The 10276-nt window shown below is 49.8% G+C and overlaps 1 protein-coding gene across 1 annotated transcript; it reads left to right on the forward strand.

The window, feature by feature from the left end:
• Nucleotides 1-3201: 3201 nt before the first annotated feature.
• On the forward strand, nucleotides 3202-7724 carry LOC310833405 (uncharacterized protein). Its single transcript, XM_083716132.1, has 2 exons — nucleotides 3202-3900; nucleotides 7382-7724. The coding sequence occupies exons 1-2, from the start codon at nucleotides 3274-3276 to the stop codon at nucleotides 7406-7408; spliced, it is 654 nt and encodes a 217-aa protein (XP_083572258.1). The 5' UTR covers nucleotides 3202-3273; the 3' UTR covers nucleotides 7409-7724.
• Nucleotides 7725-10276: the final 2552 nt, after the last annotated feature.

A 10276-nucleotide genomic window follows, 5' to 3' on the forward strand; every position in this document is an offset into this window, starting at 1 on the left:
GGGTTAAGTACTTAATTTGTTCCGGAGGTCCGTTCTTAACCTGAAACTGTTCTTAACCTGAGGTACCACTTAAGCTAATGGGGCCTCCCGCTGCTGCTGCGCCGCCGGAGCACGATTTCTGTTCTCATCCTGAAGCAAAGTTCTTAACCTGAAGCACTATTTGTGGGTTAGCAGAGTCTGTAACCTGAAGCCTCTGTAACCTGAAGCATCTGTAACCCGAGGTACCGTTCTATCTATCTATCTAGCTATCTAGCTATCTAATCTATATCTATCTCGCCACACACACTAGGGGCTGCTGCCCAGCTTACAAAGTTTGCCAACCAGACTCTACCCGCACCCCTCCAGCTGCCCCCTTGCCCACCCCCTCTCTCTGCAGCCCAGCCTCCCAGCCCAGAAACCTTTTGATGATGGAATTACGTACACCTCAGAAATACCTAATGGACAAATGTAATTAAGATGACTGGGACAGTGACACTGCATCCTCACATGAACTGGAGGATGAACTGCAGGAAATGGAAGATAGACTGGAAGTAGATAGCAGTACCACCAAGCACAAGTAAACTTGTAAAACAAAACTATGGCTTGTTGTTGTTGTTGTTTAGTCGTTTAGTCGTGTCCGCCTCTTCGTGACCCCCTGGACCAGAGCACGCCAGGCCCTCCTGTCTTCCACTGCCTCCCACAGTTTGGTCAAACTCAAGCTGGTCTCTTCGAGAACACTGTCCCACCATCTCGTCCTCTGTTGCCCCCTTCTCCTTGTGCCCTCCATCTTTCCCAACATCAGGGTCTTTTCCAGGGAGTCTTCTCTTCTCATGAGGTGGCCAAAGTCTTGGAGCCTCAGCTTCAGGATCTGGCCTTCCAGTGAGCACTCAGGGCTGATTTCCCTAAGAATGGAGAGGTTTGATCTTCTTGCAGTCCATGGGACTCTCCAGAGTCTCCTCCAGCACCAGAATTCAAAAGCATCCATTCTTTGGCAATCAGCCTTCTTTATGGTCCAGCTCTCACTTCCATTCATCACTACAGTACTGGGAAAACCATGGCTTTAACTATACAGACCTTTGTTGGCAAGGTGATGTCTCTGCTTTTTAAGATGCTGTCCAGGTTTGTCATTGCTTTTCTCCCAAGAAGCAGGCATCTTTTAATTTTGTGACTGCTGTGACCATCTGCAGTGATCATGGAGCCCAAGAAAGTAAAATCTCTCACTTCCTCCATTTCTTCCCCTTCTATTTGCCAGGAGGTGATGGGACCAGTGGCCATGATCTTCGTTTTTTTCATGTTGAGCTTCAGACCATATTTTGCGCTCTCCTCCTTTACCCTCATTAAAAGGTTCTATAATTCCTCCTCACTTTCTGCCATCAAGGTTGTGTCGTCTGCATATCTGAGGTTGTTGATATTTCTTCTGGCAATCTTAATTCCAGCTAGGGATTCATCCAGCCCAGCCTTTCGCATGATTAATTGATGATGAAACTAATTGATGATGAAACTATAGCTTACCTGAGAGCAAACCCCATTAGCCTCAGTTGAATTTATTTCTAAGTAGGCATATACACGAGGAGTTTAAAATACGGTAAGTATCTTGCTTTTCCCCATTAAAACAGCATTCTGTATAGAGGAGGGAAACCATAAGTTTTCAAAAATAGAGAGCCAGTGTGGTGTAGTGGTTAAGACCGGTGGACTCGTAATCTGGGGAACCGGGTTCGATTCCCTGCTCCTCCACCTGCAGCTGCTGGGTGACCTTGGGCCAGTCACACTTCTCTGAAGTCTCTCAGCCCCACTCACCTCACAGAGTGTTTGTTGTGGGGGAGGAAGGGAAAGGAGACTGTTAGCCGCTTTGAGACTCCTTCGGGTAGTGATAAAGCGGGATATCAAATCCAAACTCTTCTTCCTCGGCATCCCTCCATTGCGCAAACCTCTGCTGTTGTTTAAAACCTGCCTTCTCTTTCGTTCCCATTCCCCCACCCTGACTTCCTGCAAATCCAGGGTTTTGAGGCTGCATTGCACTTGTGTGACGACAGCCTTACGTTTTTATGTATATAGGAAGATACGCTCTCTTGCACATGTAATGTGAGAGTGCTCTTTACCCTGAGACTTGAGGTATGCTTTTAGGACACATGTTACAGTATTCCTTTTATGATTGTATGTTTTAAACAGTTTTTCATCATGTGTCTTGATGCTGTAACCTGCCCCGGGACCGTAGGGTGGAGGGTCAGCAATAAATAAGCAAATCAGTGAATGAATGAATGAACCCAGTATTCAAAAGAACCTGGTTGGGCCTCTTACTTTACTCCAATATCACGCCCTAGTCTTGAATGGGGTCACTGTGCCCCTGAAGGACCAGGTGCCCAGCCTGGGAGTCATTTTGGACTCCCAGCTGTCCATGGAGGCGCAGGTCAATTCTGTGTCCAGGGCGGCTGTCTACCAGCTCCACCTGGTATGCAGGATGAGACCCTCCCTGTCTGCGGACTGTCTCGCCAGAGTGGCTCATGCTCTGGTTATCTCCCGCTTGGACTACCACAATGCACTCTTCGTGGGTCTACCTTTGAAGGTGACCTGGAAACTACAACTAATCCAGAATGCGGCAGCTAGGCTGGTGACTGGGAGCTGCCACGAAGACCATATAACACCGGTCCTGAAAGACCTACACTGGCTCCCAGTACGTTTCCAAGCACAATTCCAAGTGTTGGTGCTGACCTTTAAAGTCCTAAACGGCCTCGGTTCTGTATACCTGAAGGAGCGTCTCCATCCCCATCATTCTGCCTGGACACTGAGGTCCAGCGTCATGGGCCTTCTGGTGGTTCCCTCCCTGTGAGAAGCCAAGTTACAGGGAACCAGGCAGAGGGCCTTCTCCGTGGTGGCACCCGCCCTGTGGAACGGCCTGCCACCAGATGTCTAAGAGAAAAATAACTACCAAACTTTTAGAAGACATTTGAAGGCAGCCCTGTTTAGGGAAGCTTTTAATGTTTAATAGGTTATTGTATTTTAGTGTTCTGTTGGAAGCCGCTGGGGTGGCTGGGGAAACCCAGCCAGATGGGCGGGGTATAAATAAATTATTATTATTATTATTAGCCTTCAATCCCACCCCATTTTCATAAATCCTGCCTACTTTCCCTCCCCAGAGTTCCGCCCTTCCTTTGTTCTCCCCCAGAGTTCTGAGCAGGTTGCCTAGCAAGGCCCCGCCCCCAACGACGGCAGGCCACGCCCCTCCCTCTCCTTCCCATCCCGACCAGACGAAGACCTCCGGGCGCTGTCCCTGCCCGAGCTCGTAACCTGCAGTCCATGGCCTTAGGGGGCGCCACTTTGGTGCTGACGCTCTGCCTGTGGGGCTGGCTGGCGCCCGGGCCAGGCCTGGGCGAGGACATGGAAGACATGACCCAGATGGGTGCGCCACCACACCTGGTGGCCCTGATCCCTGAGGCTGCCAGGGCGACGGTGGCGGCTGGCTACACCAACGGCAACGAGACCCAGACGACCACAGAAGCGCCGCTGGTGTCGGTCTCCATCACGTTCAGCGCAGGGACCTCGCAGGAGAAGGAGACCGTCCTCGTCGTGGGTGACAACCGCTATGCCTGGCAGGAGTGGAGCGAGTGGCACTGCAACTGCGCCGCGGGGAGCATGTCCCGGGTGCGAGACATCACCTACTCGCAGCCCGGCGTCCACCTGGACCCGGCTGACTACGACATCCTGCGCTTCGAGAGGGAGGTGTGCAACTACCAGGCCTGCCAGTGCAAGCAGGGCCAGTGCAACTCCTCGACGCTGGCGTGCGACCAGGGGCCAATGCACATGTGCGCACTGCAAGACATCAAGCAGGACAAGGAGCAGAAGAGGAAGGACTTCTGGACCCAGGTCCACGAGGGACTCAGGGACCTCTGGAAGAGCATCAAGGACGCCTTCCCACCGGAGCAGGTGGGGGACGGACGGGCAGGCAGGCAGGGCCGAGGCGGCGCATAATGCGCTCCCCGTTTTGTTTATTCATTCAGAGCATTGGCGCATCCCTGCTCTTTGGCCCAAAGGCCCCCCCAGAGTGGCTTGCATACAATCTGTTAAAACGAGACGGCCCGCCACGCTGGCATCCAATCTGGAAAACAATAGCAACACGACACACAAGGAAAAAGGAATGGGGAGGGAGGAGGAAAACTCAAATTTCTCAACCAGCTCCTATGAGTTAGGGCTGATGCAGGCGCACTCGCTGGTTGGGAAAGGCTATTGGTGGCTATGCTCTGTGATGAGCCGTGGAAGGGGAGAGCTGCTGTAGCGCTCAGGTCTTGCCTGAGTGCTTCCCAGAAGAGGGATGGAGTTGGCCATTGGAGAACAACGATGCTGGACTAGAAGGGCCCCTTTTGGCCAGACCCAGCAGGCTCTCCTGATGTTCTTAGGTCGGGTGGTGGGCTTTCTTCTCGTTTAAATAGGCATATAAACGAAGGACTGCCTGGATGCCAAGATCCAGGTTTGGGGCAAAGCAGAGATTTAAAACCGTAACACATGCAGCAAATAAAAGCATGGAAATACAGTATGCCCTTCTGAGTTTCTTCCAAAGTTCCCCTCTTCCCCTAGCACAGAAAAAAAGAGCACGTTTAGTAAGTTAAAAATTGGTTTACTTACAAACTCTTTCAAGGTCAGGTTCATGTGCTTTCCCACACATCAGTCAGAAAACGCAGGCAGAAAAACGTGGCTTAGTTATAGTGGTGGAAGTTCCTAAATTATTGGTACAGGAACTTGAGCGGCTTGTAAGAGCCTGAACTTGGAGCAACCGGCTCAGACCTCCTTACACACCAAGCTTCTCAGGGAAACTGGAGGAGAACCAAGTCTTGATTATCTAGCTCCTCCCAAAGTGATCTAAGCCTGGCTGGACAGCTTACTCTATGGTCTTAACCCCTTCATGCATTAATTCAACTTAAAGGTAAATGTAAAGGGACCCCTGACCATTAGGTCCAGTCATGACCGACTCTGGGGTTGCTGCGTTCATCTCGCTTTATTGGCCGAGGGAGCCGGCGTACAGCTTCCGGGTCATGTGGCCAGCAGGACTAAGCCGCTTCTGGCGAACCAGAGCAGTGCACGGAAACGCCATTTACCTTCCCGCCGGAGTGATACCTATTTATCTACTTGCACTCTGACGTGCTTTCGAACTGCTAGGTTGGCAGGAGCAGGGACTGAGCAACGGAGCTCACCCCGTCACGGGGATTCGAACCGCCGACATTCTGATCGGCAAGTTCTAGGCTCTGTGGTTTAACCCACAGTGCCACCCACGTCCCTAATTCAACTTAAGCATGTTGGTTATATGAGGTTGCTTATCCCCACAGGGAGCCCTTCCTCTGATCCCCACAGCTGTGGAGACCTGTTGTTTCGGGTCGCGAGAGAGGGGCCCTGTGCGGCTACTCTCTGCACATGCTCAGAGGAATGCTTCCCGTCAGAATTACACCGCTTGCTTGGGGAGTGGATTATTTTTAATTTAAAGCAAGGTGTTTCCCCAGACCTCCCACCTGCCTGTCTCCTTCCCTATAACCAACCCAGGGGTTAGCTCTGCCTGCCATTGGCTCTGGGTCCGCCTTCTGCCAATATCCTGCCTTTCAGCTCATCAGGAATCACTAGAATTGTGCAAGAACACACCATCTCGGCCTTCCTTTAGGCAGATAAATGTTTTGGGCCGGCACTGAAAAAATTCCCGGCTAAGTTCAGAGCGAAGAGATTCAGCCAAGCTCCCACAAGGTCGACCCAGCAGGGCTCTTCCGATGTTCTCATGGAGCCTCCAGGTCTCCAAGCAGTCTATCTTAGTTCCTAGGTTCAGGTGACGTTGGATCACAGTTCTCCTTGGACCTGGCCAATGTGGTCAATGGTGCATAAGATCACGAGAGCCTGTTAGATCAGGCCAAAGGAGGCGTATCTAGTCCAGCATCTTGTTCTCACAGTGGCCAACCAGATGTCTCAATGGGAAACCAATAATAATAATAATAATAATAATAATAATAATAATAATAATAATTTATTTGTACCCCACCCATCTGGCTGGGTTTCCCCAGCCACTCTTGGCGGCTTCCAACAAAGATTAAAAATACATTAAAATGTCACGCATTAAAAACTTCCCTAAAGAGGGCTGCCTTCAGATGTCTTCTAAATGTCTGGTAGTTGTTTATATCTTTGACATCTGATGGGAGGGTGTTCCACAGGGCGGGCGCCACCACCGAGAAGGCCCTCTGCCTGGTTTCCTGTAACCTCACTTCTCGCAATGAGGGAACCACCAGAAGGCCCTCGGAGCTGGACCTCAGTGTCCGGGCTGAACGATGGGGGTGGAGATGCTCCTTCAGATATACTGGGCCTTCAGATATTTAGGGCTTTCAAGGTCAGCTCCAACACTTTGAATTGTGCTTGGTAACGTACTGGGAGCCAATGTAGGTCTTTCAAGACCAGTGTTACGTGGTCTCTGCAGCTGCTCCCAGTCACCAGTCTGGCATTAGTTGTAGTTTCTGGGTCACCTTCAAAGGAGCGTCTCCACCCCCATCGTTCTGCTCGGACACTGAGGTCCAGCTCTGGGGGCCTTCTGGCAGTTCCCTCCCTGAGAGAAGCCAAGTTACAGGGAACCAGACAGAGGGCCTTCTCGGTGGTGGCGCCCGCCCTGTGGAATGCCCTCCCACCAGATGTCAAAGATATAAACAACTACCAGACATTTAGAAGACATCTTTAGGCAGCCCTGTTTAGGGAAGTTTTTAATGTTTTAATAGGTTATTGTATTTTAGTGTACTGTTGGAAGTCGCCCAAAGTGGCTGGGGAAACCCAGCCAGATGGGCGGGGTATAAATAATAAATAATAATAATAATAATAATAATAATAATAATAATAATAATAATAATAATAATAATAATAATAATTATTATTATTATTATTATTATTATTATTATTATTATTATTATTCCTGCTGTCTCCGGCAGCTGGTGTGCAGAAACATCGCATACCGTGGAATAAGGCCATTGTGGCTTCTCCTCCTTCATGAATCTGCCCAGTCTTCTTTTAAAGCCATCCAAATTGCTGCTCATCCCTGCCTCTTGTGGCAGAGAGTTCCACAGTCTAACTATGCTCTGAAGAATGCCTTCCTTTTACTTGTTCTGAATCTTCCAAGGTTTACCTTCCTCGGATGCCCCTGAATTCTAGCATGATGCAAGAGGGGAAAAAACTTTTCCCTCTCCAAACTTTCCGTGCCGCCTACCGTTTAATAACCTCTTCTGTAGGGTCGCATCTGACCCGCCTCGCCTCTAGTGTCGCTCAAACAACTGTCAGAGTTGTTTGACCAGAGCAGCAACATCTCGGGGAGCTCGTTGATTCCCACGAATGTGTGCGGCATGTGTTTCCCCTCTTACATTTTAATTCTCTTTGCTTTCCCATTTTTACACTTCAGGAACCGAAGCCGAGGCGCCAACAGTGAAGGCCAAGCAGCCATGGCGATCGCTGAACATCGGCCCTGAGCAGGGCCTTCTAGGAAACGTGGCGCTTGGGATCTTGCTCTTCTTCTACCCAAAAGCAAACGCCCTTGATTTGCCAGAACTGCTTTCGAATTGGCAACAAAGCGAGCCGGGAAAACAGGCAGGGCGAAGGAGGTTGTACCACGGACTGATGCAGCACCCTAAATATTCTTTGTTGGAAAGAAAGGGGTTTTTATTATTCTTTTGGGGTCTCCTCTGTCTTCCTTTGGAGCCCCCCCTGCTGTTGAGAGCAGCTGAATAAAAAAGGCTGATTCCTGAGTAGGCGTTTCTGTTTTCTATTTCTCTCTGGGGCACGGACAGGTGACTTGTGGACAGGTGATACAATGGCCTTACAACGCCCTTCATTCTCATTCCTGACCAATAGGCACACTGAATGCTGAGGCCACGATGGGAGGTAGGAATCCTAAAGTGTCTGGGAAGGAGGGCACAGATATCCCTCCAGTACAGGATTGTATCTACAGTGGTACCTTGGGTCAAGTACTTAATTCATTCCAGAGGTCCGTTCTTAACCTGAAACTGTTCTTAACCTGAAGCAGCACTTTAGTTAATGGGGCCTCCTGCTGCTGCTGCGCCGCTGGAGCACAATTTCTGTTCTCATCCTGAAGCAAAATTCTTAACCTGAAGCACTATTTCTGGGTTAGCGGAGTCTGTAACCTGAAGCGTATGTAACCTGAGGTACCACTGTATATATTTTGAAAAAATGTTGTTTGTCTCCTTGCTATGCATCCCAAGCTCTCTTAAGATAAAGGGTAAAGGGCCATTAGGTCCAGTCACGGATGATTCTGGGGTTGCGGCGCTCATCTTGCTTTACTGGCCAACGGAGCCAGCATACAGTTTCCAGGTCATGTGGCCAGCAGGACTAAGCCGCTTCTGGCGAACCAGAACAGTGCACGGAAACGCTATTTACCTTCCCACTGGAGTGGTACCTATTTATCTACTTGCACTTTGACGTGCTTTCAAACTGCTAGGTTGGCAGGAGCAGGGACCGAGCAATGGGAGCTCACCCTGTCGCGGGGATTCGAACCGCTGACCTTCTGATCGGAAAGCCCTAGGCTCTGTGGTTTAACCCACAGTGCCACCCGTGTCCCTTCTCTTAAGATATCATAACCAAATTTTGCACGGCCGTTCCAGAGATAAAGGCTTGCACCGTGCTTTTAGAGCAGGTGATTTCCTGCAAAGGATCCTGGGAACTATAGTTCCTTGCTCACTGAACTACCATTCCCATTGTTGACAGGCGACAGCTCCCAGAATTCTTTGGGGGGAATGTCCCATGCTATAAAGGCACATTGGGTTTGCTTTGGATCTACGCTGTGGATCTGCCCATAAACGTTTGGATGCAGTCTGAAACTTTCCAAACTGTACGGATTTTTAGGGAGATCTTCCTGAGTTTCCAGGTCCAGAACTTGGGGAGATGATCTGTTCTGGACACCCCTGGAAGGTGCAGACTCGTAGCATGCGGGTGCTCCTGGACCCAACATAGTTATGGGAGGCCCCTTTCGGACATAGGTGACTGGACCACCGCACACCACACCCTGGTGAACTTCAGGCTGGACTGCTGCAATGCACTTTTTGTGGTGCTGCCCTTGAAGACAGTGCAGGAAGTCCAACTGGTTCAAAACATAGCAACCAGATTACTGCCTGGGGTTCTGCTTAGCGCTTGCATGAACTCTTTTCTGTAAGCAACTTAGACCCCAAATATCTGAAAGGCCACCTCCTTCCCTATGGACCTCCTGGGTGTTCAGATTGGCAGAGGGGCCCTCCTGGTAGTTCCACCACCCTCAGAAGTTCGGGGGGTCGTGACCCAAGACGGGGTCTTCTCTGTGGTGGCCCCTAAGTTGTGAATCTTTCTCTCCTGGCACCTTCATGAAATAGGTTCCAGAAAATGCTGAAGATGCACCTCTTTTTCTGTTCAGGGAATCATAAAAGTGTGGAGTTCAAAGGGACACCCCGGGTCATCCAGTCCACCCCCTGCAATACAGGAATCTCAACTAAAGAATAAACACGGACCAATTCACAGATGGAAGAAAACCTGCCAGGTGCAATTGGGTCACATCCATGCCATACCTTGAAAGCGCATTTAATGGACTTGGCTTCCACCCAAGAGTCCTGGGAATTGTAGTTTAAGGGTGCTGGGAACTCTAGTTCTGCAAGGGGCTGAACTACAGTTCCCAGGATTCCTGGACTGGGGGAAAATGTGCATTGAATGTGTTTTAAATCTATGATGTGCACTGTGGACTTGAAGGTCCTCTAAGAACAGCTGCTGGGCCCATCATCTCTGGAATCCAAACTTCATATAATAATGAAATTATTGCAGGGCGGGACCTCAAGGGAAAGTCTCTTAAGAGGAGGAGTGGGCAGGTATTGTCATTTTCTCCCTCTTCCTGCCATCCAAGACACAGATCCTGACCATCTTTTGACTTTTTAATTTTTCAAGCATACATTACACTCTCCAGAACAGGTCGCAAGTTGGCGGGGGGGGGGGCAGCAGTGCAGAGGGGAGAAAACGTTTTAAGAGGCAAAGGAAAATAACAAAATCTACCCCACTCCTCCTCTACCCCACCAGCCCAACCTTCCCACCGATCGGACACACACCAGATTCTTGCATCCACCCCAGCGAAATTTCTGTGCGCAGATTGCGGCTTCTCCCCTCCTTTAAAAAAAATACTCTCTTAGGAAGCTTCCTCGTTATAATTAGACATCTTGGTCTGTCCCCCTCGCCCCCCCATAAATTTCCTCGTTTACAAAAAAGAAGAAAAGAGAACATGTTTTCAGCAAACAAGTATACACCCGAATAGTCCAGCTATTCTTTC

This window comes from Podarcis gaigeae (genome assembly GCF_964106915.1).
Source record: "Podarcis gaigeae genome assembly, chromosome: 16".
Lineage (NCBI taxonomy): Eukaryota > Metazoa > Chordata > Lepidosauria > Squamata > Lacertidae > Podarcis > Podarcis gaigeae.